Source organism: Lissotriton vulgaris, chromosome 5, assembly GCF_964263255.1.
Source record: "Lissotriton vulgaris chromosome 5, aLisVul1.2, whole genome shotgun sequence".
Taxonomy (NCBI): Eukaryota; Metazoa; Chordata; class Amphibia; order Caudata; family Salamandridae; genus Lissotriton; species Lissotriton vulgaris.
In genome coordinates, this window is record NC_141693.1 from 85,865,874 (window position 1) to 85,889,627 (window position 23,754).

General features: G+C 45.6%; 1 protein-coding gene across 1 annotated transcript in view; it reads left to right on the forward strand.

The window, feature by feature from the left end:
* The window catches only part of NR6A1 (nuclear receptor subfamily 6 group A member 1), a 209,549-nt gene that overhangs the window by 79,645 nt on the left and 106,150 nt on the right, over nucleotides 1-23,754 (forward strand). The window contains exon 5 of the mRNA XM_086919335.1: nucleotides 19,249-19,304. Within this exon, the coding sequence (XP_086775461.1) occupies nucleotides 19,249-19,304 (56 nt within the window). The remainder of the gene's footprint in view (nucleotides 1-19,248; nucleotides 19,305-23,754) is intronic.

A 23,754-nucleotide genomic window follows, 5' to 3' on the forward strand; every position in this document is an offset into this window, starting at 1 on the left:
ACAAATATGTTGCTGAAAAATGCAGCTAAAAAGACATTTAAAAAACAAATATATTTTTGTGGAAAAACTGCGTTGAGCGGATTATCATATATATAGTTTATAAAGCCTTGAGCGCCATAAGTCTGTTGGCGAATTGACGTTTTTGGGCTACGTTTGATAGTTGCCCGTGTTGATAAGGAACCTGCCTGGTGAATAAACCTATAACAATGTTCACATCACTTACTAATTATTTGTGATCTGTACATTTTTCGACAGCAGAACTTAACAAGGTGGAAATATGCGTTTATCACCGGAGAACTTCATAATGGGCAAATCACAAACTCCCACCGTCCAGTAAATGCTCTGACAAACAAGTAATGTCTGATGGTTAAGGATTTGCAGATGTCCCACAGCCACCTTCATTAGATATGAGGAAACTCCGGTCAAAGACTCCTATCAGACCAGCAGGGTATTGGTACTGGGGCCATGCTGGTCAAAGTGAACTACTGTTAAAGAAACCACAAACACAGGTGTAAAGACCTGTTGGGAGTTGTCATTTGGCCATGTTGCATGCAATCGAACACTTGTAATCTCACATTATACGCAATAGTTCATTGGACACCCATATAACTCAAAACATTTGAATGATTTTTCTTGATTTTGCCATCTGTGTAAGATGTGTCGGTTAACTAAAGTTTTTTTTTCCACTTCATTACTTATAAAAGTATTTTTATCATTACTACATTGAGTAATAAGGTAGACGCACGCGAGTCCATCGTAAATGTACCGCGTTTGTTTTGTGACTCGACATGTCCTAAGGCCATACTGCCCTAGTAGTGGCCGTTGTTGTCTGTAGAAGATACACTTGATCGGTTGCCTTTTCAAAACGCTGTACCTGGGGACTTACATTGGAAGACTCTTCAACCATTGACTTGTGTTTGATACTTAACCCCCAATGGGTGTATCACATGTCTACGTGTCTGAGGTCTGAAAATGTGTCTCGCTCGCTTTGTGACCTTTTCAGTATTCTCTCTTCATTCTGGCTGGGGGCAGCTTCCACGAATCCGCTTTTTTGCAGCTCTCGAGAGGGAGCGTGAACTCCGGCCGACCGAATACAGCAAATGTCATAGCGGGCAGATGAGTATCGTATCAGCCTTCATCGCCCTGCACAGCTCGTACGCCAAATTTGAAATTGGGGAATGTAAAAACTGCACTGTATGGGAAGATGTTAGCAAAATATGTGATGGATTCTTTCTCTATCCCATTGTCAAGTCACAATAAAGACAATTCCTTAGCTGTCATTTGTTTAGAAATAATACTCATCCCCTTTTTTGGTTACTTTTCCAGTACGTCTACCAAGAAATGCGACTCGTATCAGCCATGACTCCAGGGTGGACAAAAAAGATAGAGCATACCTAGTCCAGCCACCCAAGACCCGTCCACAGAGCTGTCACCTCTTCAGATCAGGTGACACCGCCACACCATAACCGATAGCTCTTCTGGTGTAGCCGCTTAGTTGTAGGCGAGGTACGGGAAACTATGCACATATAGTAGTAGTTAGTCCTAAAGTTTTGCTAATTAAATGCGTTTCTTATGTTTGTATTTCATTGAGTATGCACTAAAGCAGAGTTCTATAAAGCCGGTCCTGGTTGGCCGGATCCATGCCAGATTTTTAGCATATCCCCATTTAGATGGATGTAGTTATTTTAAAAATCTGGCATGGATCCCGCCCTCCTGGACCCACTTTGGAAAGCCCTGCACTAAAGCATTGGCTTGTGAGAGAGGACTACATTCGAGCACTAATAGTAGTGGCGAGGCAGTACTTGAGATAGTCGAATCCCTCAGAAGATTGAGGATCCATTGATCAATAATCTCATGATGCAGGACAAGCTCCAATGTACCACTGCACTCCCTGGAACCCTGTCTCTTTTTGCAGAAGGGGAGAAGTCCCAGTGGATTCAAGGTCGAATATGGAAGCCTAAATGAAGATGCTAGGCTTCTGTTCATTTGTTCTCTTGGAACCTGCTTAATTTTGACGATTTCTGAGATGTGGGCACAAGAATACAAACATTTCTGAAGTTGTGCACCCAATACTTGGCTCAGCCTCAGACTGCAACATCTGGGGTTAATCTGGTCTTTCCAGACACGTCTGCTTGCTAGATCTCCAGCTGTGGTTGTTATTGTAGCTTAGAAATAAAACCTGTACATGTCCGTATACATTGTTGATCCTATCAAATTGCTCCACAAGCTGACAGAAAATCAAAAGCAAATTCTTCGCTCGGAAACCAATCCCACTCTGGGGTGTTTGGGGTATTTTCTCCCCTCTTCCCGATCCTCTCCTGTTGATTCCACCCATCTACTTCTCCGTTGCCCCTCACAGCCCCACCATCTCTTTATTTTATTTAAAATGTTCACGCTATTACTTTATTTTTTGGAATTAATTTACCAATCCATCTCGGATCAGTAAATAAAAAAAGTCACCCATGTCATTTTGTACATGCCCAGGCATAATGGAAAGGTCATCACATGTGGACACTTCCTACAGAATGACGTAGTTGTTTTGTAGCCTTTGTTCTGACTTCCTGCGCCTTCTGCAACCCGAGTTTCATTTCACTGAGTGACTTGTGTAAACCTTGTGGGTTGCAACAGAGGCATGGTGGCCGCATTCCTTGGTGTCATCTATTGGTAGCCTCATCCATTGGTGGCCTTGTCCTTCGGTAGCCTAGTTGCTCGGTGGCCTGTCGCTAGGTGGCCTCACCCCATGGTGGCATCACTCCATGGTGGCATCACTCCATGGTGGCATCCCTCCATGGTGGCATCACCCCTCGGTGGTCTCGTTCCTTAGTGGCCTTGTTCCTTAGTGGCCTGGTCCCTTCGTGGCCTCGTCTGTTGGTGGCTTTGTCTCTTGGTGGCCTCGTCACTTGGTGGCCTCGTCGCTTGGTGGCCTCGTCGCTTGGTGGCCTCGTCGCTTGGTGGCCTCGTCGCTTGGTGGCCTCGTCACCTGGTGTCTTCGTCTCTTGGTGGCCTCGTCACCTGGTGGCCTCGTCACCTGGTGGCTTAGTCTCTTGGTGGCTTCGTCTCTTGGTGGCTTCGTCTCTTGGTGGCTTCGTCTCTTGGTGGCTTCGTCTCTTGGTGGCCTCGTCCCCTGGTAGCCTCGTCACCTGGTGGCTTTGTCACCTGGTGGCCTTGTCTCTTGATGGCCTGGTCTCTTGGTGGCCTAGTCTCTTGGTGGCCTAGTCTCTTGGTGGCTTAGTCTCTTGGGGGCCTAGTCTCTTGGTGGCCTCGTCTCTTGGTGGCCTAGTCTCTTGGGCGGCTTGTCTCTAGTTTCTTGGTGGCCTCGTCCCCTGGTGGCCTTGTCGCTTGGTCACCTCGTCACCTGGTGGCCTCGTCGCTTGGTGTCCTCGTCCCCTGGTGGCCTCGTTGCTTGGTGTCCTCATCTCTTGGTGGCCTAGTCGCTTTGTGGACTTATCACCTGGTGGCCTCATCACCTGGTGGCCTCGTCCCCTGGTGGTCTTGTCTCCTGGTGGCCTCGTCCCTTGGTGGCCTCATCCCTTGGTGGCATCGTCCCTTGGTGGCCTCGTCCCTTGGTGGCCTCGTCCCTTGGTGGCCTCGTCCCTTGGTGGCCTAGTCTCTTGGTAGCCTAGTCTCTTGGTGGCCTAGTCTCTTGGTGGCCTAGTCTCTTGGTGGCCTAGTCTCTTGGTGGCCTAGTCTCTTGGTGGTCTCGTCTCCTGGTGGCCTCGTCCCTTGGTGGCCTCGTCCCTTGGTGGCCTCGTCCCTTGGTGGCCTAGTCTCTTGGGGGGCTCGTCTCTAGTTTCTTGGTGGCCTCGCCACCTGGTGGCCTCGTCACCTGGTGGCCTCGTCGCTTGGTCGCCTCGTCACCTGGTGGCCTCGTCGCTTGGTGTCCTCGTCCCCTGGTGGCCTCGTTGCTTTGTGGCCTTGTCACCTGGTGGCCTCATCACCTGGTAGTCTCGTCTCCTGGTGGCCTCGTCCCCTGGTGGTCTTGTCTCCTGGTGGCCTCGTCCCTTGGTGGCCTCATCCCTTGGTGGCATCGTCCCTTGGTGGCCTCGTCCCTTGGTGGCCTCGTCCCTTGGTGGCCTCGTCCCTTGGTGGCCTAGTCTCTTGGTGGCCTAGTCTCTTGGTAGCCAAGTCTCTTGGTGGCCTAGTCTCTTGGTGGCCTAGTCTCTTGGTGGTCTCGTCTCCTGGTGGTCTCGTCTCCTGGTGGCCTCGTCCCTTGGTGGCCTCGTCCCTTGGTGGCCTCGTCCCTTGGTGGCCTAGTCTCTTGGGGGGCTCGTCTCTAGTTTCTTGGTGGCCTCGTCACCTGGTGGCCTCGTCACCTGGTGGCCTCGTCGCTTGGTCGCCTCGTCACCTGGTGGCCTCGTCGCTTGGTGTCCTCGTCCCCTAGTGGCCTCGTTGCTTTGTGGCCTTGTCACCTGGTGGCCTCATCACCTGGTGGTCTCGTCTCCTGGTGGCCTCGTCCTTTGGTGGCCACGTCCCCTGGTGGCCTCGTTCCTTGGTGGCCTCGTTCCCTGGTGGCCTCGTTCCCTGGTGGCCTCGTCCCTTGGTGGCCTCGTCCCTTGGTGGCCTCGTCCCTTGCAATGACAGATCCGCAGGAAAAATGAAATAAGACTTTTTTTACATCCGATCCCCAGCCACTGACTTCTGGCAGTTTCACAAGTGTGTTAAGGTATAGGCCCGATTTTATGAAGAAGAATGTGTACCATTATAATAATTGTACCAGTTATCTAAGTAATGTAAATTGTGAACATTTGCCAATCAGAGGGCGGCAGAAGCACTCGATGCGGGTGCTGTTTGGCGTTCATATGTGCAACAGGGAGATGTACTTGTTGAGCGTTCGACTCCAGGTGCAAATGATATTGTAGCTGCGCGCCCCAGGTCTCAGGCCTGTCAGAGTAGAGCAATGGCTCCCTCTAATGGTGGGAAATGGCCATGCAAGTCAATACTTACTGTGACTCCCACAAGCAGTAAGTAATCTATAGTGTAAACAGAATCCTCCGAGTCCCCTTACTTTTACTATGTAAGGTATTGGCGACCCACATTTTTTCACGGTTCCAACAAAATATTTGCAAAGAGATTGTAAATATTTGCACAGTCTGAGGAGCGGGACGAGCTTCCTCGGGAACCTGCCTGAGTTGCGCCTTTGAGCCACTGCGGTGGTGCTTGCTCACACCCACTCCTTCTCCTAAGAGCATTACTACTGATAAACGTGGCAGTTCATTGATATGTTTGTAAATAGAATGTAGCAACATAACCGAGCACTGGTGCAAATGGAAGTGTGCACGGAGGATAAAGGAGTGATAGTGAAAATCTCAGCATGCACAAATGATGAACTCGATTACTAAGAGGTTTATGCAAATCGTCACCCATGTTAGGAGTGATGAGTAGTGGAGCCGATGCAGCGAAGACGCATTGGCAGTGGTGGTACTGGAACCTAGTATTGGCAGGGGTGCTAATCTGAATACGCACGCACTAGAGGCCAAATCTGAACAATGACCAAGGCGCTCTGAATACTGGGCCACATTTGAACATGCAGCCAGGCTAAAATAAAAAGTGATGCAAATAAAAGCATTCACAAAGGTGGTATTTCATGGCATATCGTGAGTATTCCTGGCACTAAGGGTCCCACTGCTACATTGTGCTTGGAATGACTTAATGCTGATAATGCTTGGCATGAAGTAGGCGTTCTTATGACAGAAGTGTGTATGTTTGTATATATATATATATATACATATATATATATATATATATATATATATATATATTACCATGGATCCACAAATGAAGCTCACTCTCAGATGTAGTTGAAAAAAAAGGGTTTTATTCCTCAGTGTTACGCGTTTCGAAAGTTTACACTCTCTTGATCACACATTGAGCGTTTGTGAGATGGTGCTATACATACATGCTGAAGGTACTGAGCATAGAAAGGGGACTTACATTCCGAGTCACCCATGGGTTACACCTCTACGGCGGCCATATTGGAACCTTGTTCATATATACAGTACATAAATGTTAACTTCACATTTCTCTGTTAGATGACAATGTTTGGAGAAATTCTGATTTGGCATCTCCAGGTTACCCAAATTGGTTAGGATACAAAAAGAAAAGAGTAAACAGAAATTATACTTCTTTCTAATTCAGATGGTACCGATTGTGTACCATTGTATGAATTGTTAAGCCTAGTCCGTATTCTATTCTCTGTATTCTCTGTATGTCGTCACAGAAAAGGCTCTGCCCAACATAGTTAACAGGCTCTGCCCAACGTAGTTAAAATCTAACCCGTGTGTAGATGAAACTAGTAGTGTTTCTGCCCACCAATTCTAGCCTAGCAGGTCTGTGGCGTTCTTCAGGGCTCTTGGAACCCTTAACTAATATCGAAAAGCCCCGAAGGACGCCACAGACCTGTTAGGCTAGAATAGGTGGCAGAAACATGTTAGCTGATAAGAGACAGGTCTGAGCCATTGCCACTGCCCTCTGTGTACCCGCTCATCTTTGATTTTAGACAGGGATCCTCACCAATAAAAGTAAACACAGAGGAGCCCCAAGGTATGTTTAGTTTGCCTGGATCCTGTGTTGACCAGTACATTTTATCTAAGAACTCCCTCCTACCTTTAAGTCTTCAAGAAGGTTGAGTCCGCCCTGGTTGCACGGTCCAACCAGGGTTGGTAGAGGCTGTAGACGATGAAGCATAACACTATTAAGTGTCTGAGGTTGCCTCTTTTTTTTTTTATATGGATGGCTTTCCTCCTAAGCTCAGCAGAAGTGGTGTGACGTCCATTCTCTGGACCTGTGATCGTTTCTCTAAGATTAGGACACAGTCTACCTTCTCTTTCTCATTCCTTGCTCTATGAGCTGCTGTACTCGTTTTGTGATTACATTCGTATCTGGGGGTGGGGGGTGCGTATGTGCCCTACCCTTCACCTCTCTGCTTATGTGCTAAAGGTCGTGTCTAAAATCCCCATGGGAAATTGCATGGTGAAAACACGTTTTGGGGGTCCCTTTTTCTCATATCCCACTTGATGGATCACCCCAAAACTTACCAGACAGCAGTTGAAGTGACTGGCAAACTAGTTTTGAAACTTTAGTGAAGATATGTCAAACTGCGCCAAAGTTATTAGCAAAACAAAAAAAAGCCCTTCCTATGGAAACAAGTTCCTAACTATAACGATGGTGACCACCAGTACAATATCTATATATATATATATATATATATAATACTTTTTTATCTCAACACCGCAGCTTCACTGATCAGACATTACCAGGTTAAACCTATGCAAAACAATTGCCACAGTCCATAAGTGTTGTCATGGCCCCTGGGGAATGGGGATCTGTCTAACTTTAGTCGGCATGTGCATTGCAACCAATCTGCGGAGTCCGGTCAAAGCAAGGAAGGGTTTGTGTGCTCTCACCCATGTGTCCTCGCTTGACAATCCTACTGATATACCCGTGTTTAATTGCTCCTGCCTGTTGTTCCCTTGCAGTTCTTTTACCAGAGTTATTTATTTGCCAAGTTCATCAGATATATATGCTTCTGGTAAGAGCAGTTGTTAAGGGCTTACTTTCAGATAAGAAACTCCTCAGGGGCTTAGATTAGGTATTGCAGGGCCCTCCCCTGGGCCAATCTCTGCAATAAAGGTTGGCCCCAGACCCAAATGAGGCAGCCTGCTCGGCCTGCAAGTCTAGTCCATGTCCGCTATGGACACCGTCACAAGCGGCACCAAACATGTTTCGGCATTGTTGGGCTTCACAAGTGGGCTGCAGCTTGAGTCCCCAAGAAGAAAGCACTTTCAGCTATGGGGTTTAGTGTATCAAGTAATTTTTTTTGTTTTATTAGCTTTCTTTAAATATAAATTCATCATCATGCAAATCTTGTACAACAACGAGCTATTCAGGATGGATTCGGGCAACTGTCTTCTGTTAAAAAATGAGGTTTGCGCTTTCCCAAACATTTGATCACGATTCGTTTCAGCGCTGTTGGACGCAGTTGATTGGTGATTTGACACCGGTGGCTGCAGGACCTTGCATTACCTCTATGAATTCTTTGTGGGGCTTGTGAATTTGTCAGAAGCCAGTGTAGTCGATTCACTGAGCGGAGGGGCACCTCAGAGCCCGCCCGGCAGGTGACCAGTGACCACTTCCTTCCAGTCCAGCCTCACTCACCTGTAAGGCAAGAAACTAAGCGAACCGTCAGTGGCTCTTTGACACATTTTGTTGGGGATGTGTGGTTATTCTGCATCAGGCTGCTGCTGTGCCTTTAATACTGTCTTTTCTTATGCCTGAAAAGTGAGTGATAAAGGCATTGTGTCTGCAGAGTTTTGGTCGAAGTCACACTGAGTCAGTTTCAGAGCGGTTTTCCTCTCTGCCCAACAAGTTTGAGGGGTCTGTTGATTGATTCTGGATTTTAGTGTGTGGGATCCCACAGTGCTTAATTTGAGCCGGTGATTTCCGGTGCTCGGCAGCAGCACTTAATTATCAACGCTGGCTCTGTGCCGCTGTTTGTGTATTTTGAACGTAAGCAGAGCTGTCAATTACTTTCTAAATATGTTTTTAAAACAACTAATACCTGCTACCAAGCCAGTCTTCTAGCTTTGGGGGCCTTGAACAGTGTATCCGCAGTACAGCTGGCTGCCCTATCAAGATCATGTACTCGGATTATCAGAACATGTGAAGGAGGCACCTGGTGGTAGCGTGCGAGTTAGATGGAGAAGTCCCTCAAACAGGTAAGAACTGTTTCTCTGCCCCTGATCAAGGCTCGGCTGGCCATGGGGGTCGCAGGAAACACGTGTGGGATGGAGAATGGTGGGCGCTATCAGGGTGTAGATGGAACGAGGGCATCTCGTCCCTCCCAGCCCTGAGAGCGCTCCTAAAGCAAGGACCCACAATTTGCATAATGGGCTGACGCAGCAAAACCGTACCCTAGGGTACCATTCCAGGCCCATAGGTTAACTCTTTGTGCACACGGAAGGATTCTCAGCAGCTCTGTGTTGGTTGTAAGTAGTGCCTTGTCTTTGACTTGCATTGCTTTTTTTAAAAGTTCTTCTTTAACCACAGCGGCCGTAAATATGAGACTCGCCCACTTTCTGGAGTACGGAATAGTTCGCCAACCCATCACCTCGACCCATCCCCGCCTCCTGTGTCATGCTCAGCGCCCTGACCCTTTCTAGCTAGTTTTGTACAGTGACATTTTGAATGTCTTGTCAGATCTGGAATCCTAGCTAGGGTTATGTGTCACGTTGCAGCACCTCCCGCCGCGGCCTCACGTTTCATTTTTATTTAAAAAAAAAAAATCCTTTTTACGTTTATATTTATTATTCATCTATGCGGCTCTCAGTGCCGAGTCAAATTCTAAAACAATAACAAAAAGTGTAAAATGAGTCTGAATGACGTAACAGAGCCCAGCCCTGGAAACAGCCCTCGGTGCCAGGGGCGGCAGGAATGCTGCGCCTCAAAGCGGCTGCCTGGAAGGTCGTCTGGTTTAATGGGTAGATAACCATCCTGACCTCTGGGACTCGGGTCAGCCCAGGGGCAAGGCCCTGTCTCTGGCGCGAGGGTGGGCCTTTGTTTCTCTGGAGATAAGGAGGTTGAGCCATGGCAGACTGCAGTAAATCATGCTGGAGGCAGGCCTGCCGAGGATCACCTGTTAGTCAGCGGTGTGCTCGCCATCACTGAGGTACTCCTGCAGGAAGCTCCCTCGTAAAACAATCATTTGATTAAGAAGAGAGGCCCTCACCTGTTGCATAACCCCTCTTTCAGCACCCTTGTGCATTGGGCGGGATTTAGAAGTAGTGTAAAAGAACTGTGCATTGTGGCCCTTAGTTTAACCCATGGTGACCCGGCCTTAAGCAGCATTGAAAGTAGTAGGTCGAATACTGTACTGGGCGGGTTGTTCATGGTAACGTCATCGAAAGTTTACTCGTGCAAACGAGTCCCTGCGGTTCTATTGAAGATTTCTGTTTCAGTCCAAAAGGTGTCGAGCGAGAGATTTTGTAGCCACTGTTTGCAGTGTTCAGCCAACAGCGGTGTGTTTACATAATGCTCAACCTTTAAGTGGAGACTCGAGAATTAAGCTGGGTGTGATGTTTTTATAATTCTGAGGAATTGTTGTGCATCGAGATCAATTGCAATTAAATCAGGGAGGAAACAATTCTCTTACTGACCGAAATGCATAATTTGTCGAATCCATGTAAATGCATAACATTATTGAATATCACTTGTGGAATCAACTGATCCGGGCATAAGAGTAACATCTGACACAGGCAGGACTAGCAGGGTCAGACTGGAACAGAAAATGGCCCCGGGCATCAAAATAAAAGTGGCCCCATTAGTAAATAATAAAGCTAACGAAAAAAGTAGCCCATGTTTGAAAATTGTTGCTGTTTTGAACGTGTAAACCTGCACTATTTCAGTATTTAACAAAGTAGGAAAGACTGCATGGATTTGAGCTTGCTGGAGGCAATATTTGTTTTAATATCAGAGAAATCACCAGTAGACAACAAAACAGGTCCACAAACAGCCAAAAAGCAGCGCGCACACTGACCTGCCCAGTGAGCCTACCGGGCACTGCTTGATGCAGGCTTAGTGCAGTATTCCTCGTTTGTTGCTCAGGAATCACATTGTGATCTTCACCTACAAAAACAGTAAGGGGCGGTGTATAAACGGGGGTAGTCCGACATTGGGATTCAACTAGTTTTTAAAACTTTGCCCATAGTTTCCTCTCGGTGCCCCTAGTGCCGCTGTAAAGTCTGACTAGTCTGATAATTATCTGTAAACAAGGTCTAGTTGCAAGGCAATAGGAAGTGGACAGGTACCATTGCACAAAACCGGAAGTGCTAAGAGATAGTACTTCTTGTAATATTAAGTCTTCAAATGTATTAATTCCTGTCTCTATTTTCCTATAAACATGCAATGCTAATGGTATGACAGCACCGCATGAAACTTAAAGAGTCCAGGAAGTGGTAAGGAGGCAGACTAGTGCTGTCTCTTCCCCAAAACAAAAGTTTAAAAAAAAAACGATTTTCCCTTTCTGTGATTTCTGTCTTTGCCTGTGGTTGTTACAGTTTAAAAATTGTAGTTTTAACCTGCCTGTGATTGGATATTTTATCACCGTTTTTGTGTTTTAAACTTGTGTTTTTTCCTGCCCATGATTACTTCCATTTAACGTGTTGAATTGTGGGATTTGCAGTCCAAACTCTGTAGTTTTTCCCTCTCATTGTTGATGACTTTCAGTTTTCCCTCAAACTTCTCCTTTGCTCTGTGCTAAGACCTGTGTGCGCCTTGATGCCCATTGGGCTGAGTTCTGCGCGGTATAAATTTGCTTTCATTTCATTTCATTTCATTTCTGTATGTTAAAACAGTGCACCCCAGCCACCATTTTGTTTTCACAAGCCAGTGATACCAGCCTACCAGCCCCCCTGCCCCCCCCCCTCAGCAACAGGGATATTCTACATCAGAGGGTGCTTCTGTGAGCTGTTTAAACCGTGTTTACTAGGGACTGTGCACTTCGTTTTTTGGCCAGTAGAGAGAGTTAAGTTTTATTCAAACAGTATTGTTAGATTTCAAGTTAGTGAGGCCTTTATTCTGTAGTCAGACAAGACCGAGTCCTCAAACGAGGAGGCGGACTGGCCATTATACATCGCAACAACTACCTTGTAAGGACAGAACCCATCTTCACATCCACATGCGAAGCCTTAGCTTTTACAATAAAAGTAAGCCACTCGCATTCCTTCAAAGGAATCCTTTTATATCGCCCCCCAGGTCCTCGCTCAGAGTTCATTTCTTCACTAGGCAGCCTACTAGAACCGTTAGCCGGTGAATCGGACTTTACAATTCTGGGAGACTTCAATTTCCATATGGATAACTCTCAAGACTCTGACACCGCCACGCTGACATCAGAACTAGAATCCATTAAGCTCCACCAAATGGTCGTCGGTCCCTCACATAAAGCAGGCCACACCCTAGATGGCCTTATTACGAACAATGCTAAGCTAACACTAAGCAATACCCTAGCCCTCACCTGGACAGCCCACCGGGCAGTCCCCTTCACCCTTCGAGCCATCACTGCCCCCTCTCCACCTCCCAGCAACTGCGCCTCCCAATTGAAAGCCTGGGGCTCAATAGACAAGGAGAATCTTAAATCACAGTTACAGGCATCTAACTACCCGCCCAACTCAGATCCATCACTAGCCTCCGCCAACTACATAGAGTGGCTAAGCAATGCTTTAGACTCATCGGTGCCCATAAAAAATCTCTCCAAGAACAGATCCACAGCATCAGCCCCTTGGTTCTCAGAATCCCTAAGGTTGGAAAAACAACGATGCAGAAACATCGAGAGACAATGGCGCAGAAACTATCTTCCAAATGACAAAGCTCGCTATAAATCGGCACTGGTACAATACAAACTCCTCATCACATCAGAAAAAAGTAAATACTACCCGAATCAAATTGAACAAGCTCAAGAATCCACTAAACTCCTCTTCCAGGTAGTCATCAAACTTTCCGGTTCAAGAACCAATCCTCCACCTGCTCCCTCCCAAGATCTGTGTAACTCTTTAGCCAGGGCATTTCAAACTAAGGTCAGCTCCATATACGATAATTTTGCATCCCTACCAAAGCCCACCTCGCTCTCTCCGGTCATCACTGGGAACACTACCCCCTCCTGCACGCAGTTCAATCAAGTTGCTGCTTCGCAAGTTCACAACCTCATCCTCTCCATCAAGTCAGGCTCACACACTGACCCCTGTCCCACTTCGGAATCCAAACTCATCCCAGACCTCCTAGCGCCCAAACTCACGGAAATATGCTATACTATGTTTAACACAGGTATCTATCCAGAAACCTGGAAAAAGGCAAGCATCAAACCCCTCCTAAAAAAACAACACATCGACCCTTCAGATCCCAAAAATTATAGACCGATTACTGCCCTCCCTTTCCCAGCTAAAATCTTCGAAAAATTAATGAACATACAACTAGCCTACTTTATTGAGGACAACAACCTCCTCTACGAATCACAATTTGGGTTCAGGACAGGCCACTGCACCGAAACGGCACTCATCAAAGCCGCAGACGAGATCAGACCCACAAGAGACCTAGGCGGGACAGCAGTCTTAGTCCTGCTGGACTTGTTGGCTGCCTTCGACACAGTCGATCATGCCACATTGATCAGCCGTGTCGCGGAGGCAGTGAGATAAATAACGGTGATGGATCAAGCCCTGATCTTTGGACTGGGTAAGAGTGGTCTGTTTAACTCAGACACTCTGTTCATCACCACCCCCTTTTCTAAGTCGTTTTTGGCCACTATAGGTGTGGCAGGGTATACTCAGACATGAGTCCCTTTCTCACTGCTCCATCAGGATTCAAGCAAGCCGGGCCGAAGAAGGCTGAAATGCCAGAAACCGGTCCCCGGTAGCTTGTCTCCTTTCTGGTGAAGAATTGGCTTGGTAGTTTAGTCTGCCCTGTTCCCATGATGCACTGGGCCAGGGACAGACTGATTTGCATATAGCCAGGTTCTGAGCTGGGATGGGGCAGTGAGATAAATAACGGTGATGGGTCAAGCCCTGATCTTTGGACTGGGTAAGAGTGGTCTGTTTAACTCAGACACTCTGTTCATCACCACCCCCTTTTCTAAGTCGTTTTTGGCCACTATAGGTGTGGCAGGGTATACTCAGACATGAGTCCCTTTCTCACTGCTCCATCAGGATTCAAGCAAGCCGGGCCGAAGAAGGCTGAAATGCCAGAAACCGGTCCCCGGTAGCTTGTCTCCTTTCTGGTGAAGAATTGGCTTGGTAGTTTAGTCTGCCCTGTTCCCATGATGCACTGGGCCAGGGACAGACTGATTTGCATATAGCCAGGTTCTGAGCTGGGATGGGGCAGTGAGATAAATAACGGTGATGGATCAAGCCCTGATCTTTGGACTGGGTAAGAGTGGTCTGTTTAACTCAGACACTCTGTTCATCACCACCCCCTTTTCTAAGTCGTTTTTGGCCACTATAGGTGTGGCAGGGTATACTCAGACATGAGTCCCTTTCTCACTGCTCCATCAGGATTCAAGCAAGCCGGGCCGAAGAAGGCTGAAATGCCAGAAACCGGTCCCCGGTAGCTTGTCTCCTTTCTGGTGAAGAATTGGCTTGGTAGTTTAGTCTGCCCTGTTCCCATGATGCACTGGGCCAGGGACAGACTGATTTGCATATAGCCAGGTTCTGAGCTGGGATGGGGCAGTGAGATAAATAACGGTGATGGATCAAGCCCTGATCTTTGGACTGGGTAAGAGTGGTCTGTTTAACTCAGACACTCTGTTCATCACCACCCCCTTTTCTAAGTCGTTTTTGGCCACTATAGGTGTGGCAGGGTATACTCAGACATGAGTCCCTTTCTCACTGCTCCATCAGGATTCAAGCAAGCCGGGCCGAAGAAGGCTGAAATGCCAGAAACCGGTCCCCGGTAGCTTGTCTCCTTTCTGGTGCAGAATTGGCTTGGTAGTTTAGTCTGCCCTGTTCCCATGATGCACTGGGCCAGGGACAGACTGATTTGCATATAGCCAGGTTCTGAGCTGGGATGGGGCAGTGAGATAAATAATGGTGATGGATCAAGCCCTGATCTTTGGACTGGGTAAGAGTGGTCTGTTTAACTCAGACACTCTGTTCATCACCACCCCCTTTTCTAAGTCGTGTCGCGGAGATGGGCATCACACACAAGGCCAAAGAACTACTACCCTCCTTCCTATCTCACCGATCCCAGCTTGTGAGCCTCGGAAAGTTCAACTCCCCCTCCTTCACTCTCCCATGTGGGGTCCCGCAGGGTTCCTCCCTCAGTCCGACACTATTTAATATCTATGTGTCGGACCTGGCTAAAACCATCAAAACACATGGGATGAGGCTAACCACATATGCCGATGACACACAACTGGTTCTGGCCATTAACAACAATGGAGGAGAAATAGCAGCTAGATTCCAAGCAGGCATGGTTGCCATCAGTTCCTGGATGGCCAAAAACTGCTTAAAATAAAACTCAGACAAGACGGAGGTCATGATCATCGGCAACCTATACCCCACATGGTCCCCATCATGGTGGCCCCCAGAACTTGCCCCTCCCCCCCCCACCTCCAGTACAGAAAGTAAGGAACCTCAGTGTCATCTTCGATCACAAACTCTCCTTCATAGCCCACGCAAACGCCATCACTGCTGCAGCCTTATACACACTAAGAGTAATCACAAAGCTACTTCCATTCCTCCTTCCAACACAGCACAAACCCTGATGAGCTCCCTGGTAATGACAAAAATAGACTATTGCAACGGACTATTCCTGAATGCGCAGAAAAAGGTAATCCGCAAACTATAGCTGATACAAAACGCTGCCGCCAGGATCATCACAGGCACTCCCAAGCACCAACCCATCTCAGCAGAGGCGAAAAAGGTTCACTGGCTCACAATCCCCAACCGCATTAAACTCAAGGCACTCTGCATAGCCTATAAAGCAATCCATCAATCAGGCCCCTTCTGTCTAAGGAGAACCTTGTCCACACACACACCATGCAGAACTCTACGGTCCTCTTCGGCCAATCTCCTGACGGTTCCCCGCACCCACAAGGTTTCGTTGGGAGACAAAAGATTTACCGTAGCCACGGCCGAACTATGGAATTCCCTCCCCTCACAAATCAAATCTTCCCCCAGTCGCACTCCTTCAGGAAGCTACTAAAGACTTGGTTATTCACTCAATAAATAACTTGCGGCCTTTACCCATCTACGTCCTCCTCGCCGAGACACCTACGGATATTTGTTGCGCTCTACAAATTGCCTAAATAAATACATTTACCTGCAGAAGTCCAAAGTGTGGATTGAGCCTGTCTGTCTCTTAGGAGATTCTGAACAGGAAAAGCAGCTTCCAACTCCCTGGCCAGCAAACATTGTCTGAGGTCGCTGGGACCCTATATGGTCTGATATTGATTGGTACAGGTGTACACTGATTGGTGGTTGTATCTGATGTTTTGTATTTGATTACGGTTAGTGTCCTCATTGGTTGGGTATTTGAGTGTTCTGATTGGTTTCTGGGTCTGTGATTCAATCAATGTAGGGTTGGGACTAGGGCTAAGGTTAGGATTTCTATTGGAAGTAGGGACTAGGGTTTCCTGTGTTATTGGTTGTTGGTACTAGGGTGGGACTAGGGCTAGGGTTAGAATTTTAATTGGAAGTAGTGATTAGGGCTTCTGGTGTGATTGGTTGCTGGACTGGTTGTGGGACTAAGAGTAGGGTTAGGCTTTCTATTGGAAGTAGGGACAAGGGCTTCCTGTGCCATTGGTTGCTTGGACTTGGGGTGGGACTAGTGGTAGGGCTAGGGCCTCAATTGTATGTAGAGATTAGGGTTTTTGAACTGATTGGGTGCTTGGACTAGGGCTACGTTTGGCTGTAAGGTCCTGGTCTCCTATTGGTTCTTGATTTTTAGGGCTAGTGTTATGATTGGATAGTGTTAGGGATAGGGTTCCCATTGGCTGACGGGGTCACCTGATTACCAGGGCTATAAAATGCCAGGGTTAGGGCGTCTCAGCCCAGGCGTTGAGGCTAAGGGCGGAGAGGACATGGGCAGTTGCCTGTTTGAGCCTGTTCAAAACTGACCAGGGCCAGAAATGCTGCCCAACATACATACCTCAATGTACTTATGGATCTATATTTTTATCACTTTCTTCTAATTTAGCATTTCCAATGACCTTCCCTATTTCTCAGCGTATACTTCGCTCAATATATCCTCTACATGCCCTCTCTCATTTAACCCCAAACCCCATACCAGTACTATGATCCCCAAAATAACCCTTTCTAGACTCCCTTCTACTCTACCCGTCCTTGCATCATCTGACACCTCTTTTACTATACCGATCCCCAAAACAAACCTTTCTAAACTCTTCCCTCTTTTCTATCCCTCCCCAACCCTTCTCAATCCAAATAGCTGACTAACATATCCACCACTAAAATTAGTTTAATGTTTCACCATACTAATTCAACACTAATCCTGATGGGTTACAGAGTAGCGTGCTACTTGCGCTTCAAAACCCCATCAGGGGTAGCAATCGGTATATAAATATGTAAATGTAAATTAAAAAAAAAATGTAAATTGATACTTGTATAGCGCACTACTCACCCGCAAGGGTCTCAAGGCGCTTGTACGAATACCGCTGTGGAACCCATCCTGGCTTTCCCTGTGAGGCGTCCACTCCTGGGCACCCCCAAGGTGGAGGCCAGGCATCCTTAGCGTTGTGGGGGCCGTTGTGGAGATTAAGCAGGCTATTGCCCAGAGTTGCAGAGTGGGACTCCATAATCGGAATAGGCACCGAGGCGAGAATAATCAGGTCCGTGGAATTTTGAGCCCAAGACCCGCCGAGACGGGGAATTGAACCCTGGTCCCGGGCTAGACCTCTGCATCAGGGTCTGCCGCTCTAATCATTGAGCCACACTTCTCCACCAATACAAGCCTTCTGTCCCTTCACTATCCGGCCAACCTACCCTTCTCTACCCAAATAACTGAATAACATATCCACTACTCAAATTACTTCATATTTTACTATACTAATTTTCAACACTAATCCTTTATGAGTTCCAGAGTGGCGTGCTACTCGCCAGAAAAGGGCTTCAGCATCCATCCGGGGTAACAAGTGCTATTTGAATGCAAACCTTTCTTTCCCTTTTATCCGTCCGCTATCCTTCTCACTCCAAATACCTGACTAATATCCACCACTGAAATCACTTTCATGTTTCACCATATTAATTCAGCACTAATCCTTTATGGGTTTCCTGAACAGCATGTTTCAACGCCCCATCAGGGGTAACAAGCGCTATATAAATACAAACCATTTTTTCCTCTTCTATCCTTCTGCTATCATTCCAAATTTAAATAACTGACTAACCTATCCACCACTTAAAATGTACTTGCATGTGTCGCTATACTAATTCAACACTAATCCTCTATGGGTCCCGGAGTAGCGTGCTACCTGCCGAAAAAGCGCTTTGACGCCTCGTCAGGGGTAGTAAGCGCTACATAAATGCAATTACAATACAATATCATACAATACAATGTGGACACTCCAAGAGTGTTCCTGTCCTACTTCTGACCCCACTTTACGCTGAAAAATGCAAAAGATTTGGGAAAATAGATTACATTCCCAACAGACCAGAGCCTTGGGAAGGCCAGCAGAACTGACTCTCCCAAGCCCTACCCAAACCATGCTTCATTAAAGGGGCTGTAGAGAGCAGCCTTGAGGCATCACAAGAGGAGACCAAAAAGTGCCAGATTACAGCAGATGGCCTCAAAAATTTAACTGTATGTGGAAGTGGAGGGAGAGAATAGCAAAATGCCATTTTGGCTGCGGCTTGCAGAAGACCGGGAACCTCCAGCTGTGTGGTGGCACGGCCTGTCTGTTGGGAATTTGGCCGATGTTTCCCTTGCCTGCCCTTCAATAAAGTACCCCCTGCTATACATAATAAGGATATTACAGGTCACTGAGAAGTTCTGTGATCATATAAAGTAATGAGGCAGAAGGCTGAGGTCCTTTATTAAGTCATGGATTTTCTAGGTGACTAGCAATATATTTTTTGTGTAGAACAGAGGGTACTTTGTTCCTTATAATACATAGTCACACTCTCACCTTTCGCACAAACCACTTAACTTCTTGATGTGTTGGTCTTTCATATGAAAGACAGGATGTTTGCACACATAATGAATAAAAGTAGAACCTGTACCGCAAAATTAAACTCATCAAAGTGCAGTTGAGTCAGATATAAAAAAAAATGTTATGGCTCAGAATGTGTACAAACATGCGGAGAAAGTCCATCATTCCTATAATTGCATAACTGGGTACAAAAAAACAAACATTGCCATAAATATTTAATTTCTGCTGATCACAGTTCATCTAGAAAAAAACAGAACAGAAGAAGGAAAGCCAGGTTATGTTTTGGCTGTTTAAATTACAGCTTTAATTATACTCCTTGACCTGCCTTTGCTCCTGGCTTCTGACAGGAGGCATTGTGGCGTTAGAACTGAACTGTAATAAGTTATCAAACACCTTTGTTTTGAGACAGTGGTGACAGTTGAATCAGGGACCAGCTCCGCTGCCTGGAAATGTACAGATAAAAAGATCATCCATACAGTTGATGCCTATTGACCTTTGTGGACAAAATATGTTTTTATTCCAATAAATATAATAGAGATCACAGCCTTTCTCTCATGGAATGTAGATAGGTGTTCAATTTTTAATGCTGCCTGTTTCCTTTCTAGCAATCCGAGAAGATGGAATGCCAGGGGGTCGGAACAAGAGCATCGGGCCTGTCCAGGTAGGTGTACATTATATTATTTCACTCTCAACAGCACATTAATTGCTGGGGCTAAACTTCTCCATCAAAGTGAACAAAGTGAAATATGATTAAAACTCAAAAAAAGATAATATTAATAAAACTTTATTTGCGAAGGAGACCTTAAGAACCGTGCATCTGGTAATAACGCCAATTTACTAAAATGTACTAAGGTGACATACTTCACATATTGCGGTTTACAAGATGGCTGCTCACCTTCTGTGTTTACAAGATGGCTGCATACCTGCAGTGTTTACAAGATGGCTGCTTTCCTTCAGTGTTTACAAGATGGCTGCTTGCCTTCAGTGTTTACAAGATGGCTGCTTACCTACAGTGTTTAGAAGATGGCTGCTTACCTTCAATGCCGAGTGCTTTGTGCCTGCAAGGAGTAACTGATCTTACCTCATGTTCGTTGATATCATAGACATTCGAAAGTAAAACAAGATGCACAGAATAACATGTGCTTTTGTACCAGGCCAAACATTAGAGTATACTATTCTCACACAGTTTCCTTGTTTATACTTTAAATAACAAAGCATATACATTTTGCTCCACTTTTCAAATGTGAAAGGCGAGGCTGAGGCAAAATCTATTTGTAAAGCAGCAGACATAGTGGATAATTGCTTTGTTTCATTTCTCCCCCTCCCTTGTTCAGGTCTGTGCTATGTTATTAACTTTTGTTAAAGCGATCTTCTACCATTTGTCATTTCATACTGTTCTGGAACCAAGGCACCCTTTGCGCGGTTTAGCGATTTCGAGTTGGCGTTTGCGTTTTGTCAGTGAAGCATCACACGGGCTTGGGTCAATCTGTTGAGTCCCTTGCTTATTACCTAGTCTTCACACATGACACACAATGAGTTTGCAGGCTTCCTGCCACCTTCTAGATGCACACAAATGAGTGTGTTTTAATTTCTTTAATTAAGTCTGGATTTTATCCAAAATCCCTGTCCATGGTTGCCTGACTTGCTTGTTCTTTGCTCGACGTGCATAGCACGAGCGCTGGATGTCTGTGTCCACTAAATCAAAGAATACTGAAACACAGAAAACTCTCTGCCCCATAAGGCATCAGAAGGTGGCAGGGCTGCTCTTGTTTTCAGATATCTCTTTTCAGAGGCTCTGAATTAGCCTGTGCCGAAGATGACTCTCTGACCAATCCACCAGGTGAGATTTGAACTCGGATCTCCTGAGTCCACAACCAAAATCTCTGCCACTGGGCAAAAACTAAAACTGTATTGGCAGAAGGCTACAGCGGGGCTGACTTTGGATCTAGGAGAGGTGCGGGTTATCCTCAGTGGAATAAAATAAACTTTCCAACTAGCTTATAAACGGCAAACTGACAAATTGATTACCAAGAAAGTGCAACAGCTTCACTCGGCTTTAAGTAGTGTGCTCCTTTTTATAGCAATGAAACAACCTATACATTTTTCAATAACCATCCTAGAAAACTGGATACAATGAAGGTGGTGTCAGGGCTTGAAGATACTCTAACAAGGCACAGTGGCTTGATTTTTGTTAAGATAAATTCAAAACGTAATAAAGAAATTATGCCACATCAGGGAAAGTTGAACTGGAGCAGGAACCGTGCAAAACCTTCGATTACTATATGTGCAAATTAGGTGTGTCAAGCACACTTCTCCCCCTGCTTTGAGGGCCTTACACTAGTTACCTGATGTAAGAAGATCCTCCTTGAATTTGCTTTGTCTCACATATAAAGCATTACATCAGGACGAAAATCAACAAATACATACAACAAAAGAATCAAGGCTCACGAATGGCCCTGCCGCATAACTCTTACATACAAGAAAAAAACCATGAACCAAACATCTTTCTCTGTTTAAGCAGCCAAACTATGGAATTCACTACCCACTAACGTTAGATCCACAGACAACCATCTTCACTTCAAAAGATTCGTTTTAACACTGGCTCTTCCCCACATGACAACTATACTCACAATTCAAGATTGTGCCACAATAGTTTATTTAGAGTTGATAAACTGTACTCCTATACTATTCCTCCTGTTATAAGTAGTTACATTTATATAACAGAAAAATATATATATTACACCACAAGGTGCAAGTGCATATTAGACTCTGTCAAAAGTGCTGCCCCTATGTACCTATATGTGCATTTATAGAGCATTGCACCTGTAACTAGGCTTTCCTGTTTTCAGTTTCTATTTTTAGTAAATTCTGGTGGTGTTTTTTCAGTGTTTTCCAGTGATTTCAATACCTCCAAAAAAACAGTGCTTTTCAGTGGTTACTCATTTTCGCGCCATAAAAAACAACTGAAACGGTGTTTTACCGGTGTTTATGGGACGCTTTGCTTTTATTAGTTCTTGCTTTCTTAATTGGTGCATGGTATATAGACAGTCTATATACAGTGTATATGAGGTCCAAATACATTTTTACAAGTCAAATTTATTGTAGTACACCATACAATATTTCCTCAGTGAATCTTTGGTCATTTGCGCTCTCTCTTTCCTTCCCATGTACACTTTTATTTGTGAAAAGGCCCTCTCGACATTGGCACTTGAGACTGGCAACGCCAAAACAGACAGTACACAATGTGCCAACTCTGGCCACTGACGTAGCTTTCCATGCCAATACTGGTGCACCTCAAGGTTGACATTCTATGGGCCCGGTTCTGAAACATATCCATTGAACTGGGTGCATATGCCCTCATCGGTGTTAAAGCGGTCAAAAATGAAGCAGTATTTTTCAAAGTCTGGAGAAAATTCCCCTTTACAGAAGGGGTCTAACACTTGTGCAGAGTAGCAAAGTGAGGCTTCATTGGCTTCAAACGCCATGGTTGGCGAATGGACATTTCTATGCATCATAGCTAGCCATTTCTCATGCATTGTAAAGTAAAATGTCCTGAATTGGTCCTCAACACTTCTTTGCTTGCCAAGTGGCAAGCATTCTAATAGGGAACAGGTTGCAGTGCCAAAGTCATTAAAAGTGTCGACTAACCTACTCTCGAGGAGATGTTTCACATCTACACCAATTATGCTGAACACTTGGTAGACAAGGGTGTTTTCTAACTCAAGTTTTTTTATTATGTCCACCACAGCAGTCATGTTTTCCTGTAAAAATCTAACAATGCAGTACAGTGTACTTTTTTTGACATCACTATCAATATGCACCCGAAGATCCTCACATTTCTTGCCTTTTGCATCATCACTAAGCAAAAAATCAGTTAACGGTCACCACATAGATAATTTTGCATTCACTGCCTCTAGTACTGAGAACCACCGACTAAATGACACAGTTGGGAAGACTCTTTCTTTGCTGCCACACAAAACGAGAAATATTTGCGTTTTAGTTCCCGCGCATAACGAAACAGTGCACCTGAATGGACTACAAAATCAATAGCATTCTTCATTAGCTCAGAAGATTGTAGAGATGCTTTCAACATACCATCTAGCAAGTGGCACGGATCTCTTACAGGGAAACACTTCAGCTCAGGTATTGCTTTTGACAGGTCATCACATAACTTTTTCATATATGTAGCTGAATCGCTGCAAATACAAACAATGTCACTCCAATCTTTGTTAAACTTGGTAAGAACTCTCGGCAGCAGCAATCCAAGTGACCCTGCGTTGCATGTTTCCAGTACATCTAGATCTGCCATGATGGTATGTCTGTACCATCCATTTTTTGCATCACAAAATATGATTAGCACTGCCACTGCTAGGTCGCCACGCATCTCTGGAGTTTCGTCAAGGGTAACAGAGATTTTTACATCACCTTGGAGTAACTGAAATATGTTCAATATCTGCAAGGAACACCTCTGGTAGGTATTTGTCATACATTTGTGTTGCTTTTGGTAATGTTTTGCATGCTGGTGCACGCTTGCGGAACAGATTCCCAATCGGTCCATCGGCTTGGTGTAAGCTGGTTCCAGATTGGAGAAATGGCTGCCAACCAACTGGTGAAATTGAAGAAAACATATTTGAGGCATAGCATAGGATCCATTTTATCTTTAAAGCCTGATGACACCAAACAAAAAGTCTACCCAGCCACCCAAATGAGACTCTCAGTCCAATCACACATGAAGAATGTGTTTTAACGATGGTCACAATGTGGCTCAGATCCCTCGCTATGGGACTCTCTCCCTTGTCCTCTTGGCCTTGAATTGACTAAGGATTGGAAAAGTCTTTAAAATCTGTTTGTTCCAATAGCAGACCTTGAGCAAAACCTTCAGCCATCAGGGCTCTAACAGGAACATTCACGAAAACTGAATTGCAGTTTCTACGTGCTTTTCATTTAAAACTTTAAAAATCTGTATCCTTGGTACCCTAAATGCTTTTAAACTATCATGCTTTAAAAAAAAGAATTTGTTTCTGGATTTATGCAAATTAGCTAACCTCCAGCTTGCTTAAAAGTGATTAATACTTGGTGGTCGAAAACCCTCAGGCCAATTTCACGCTTTA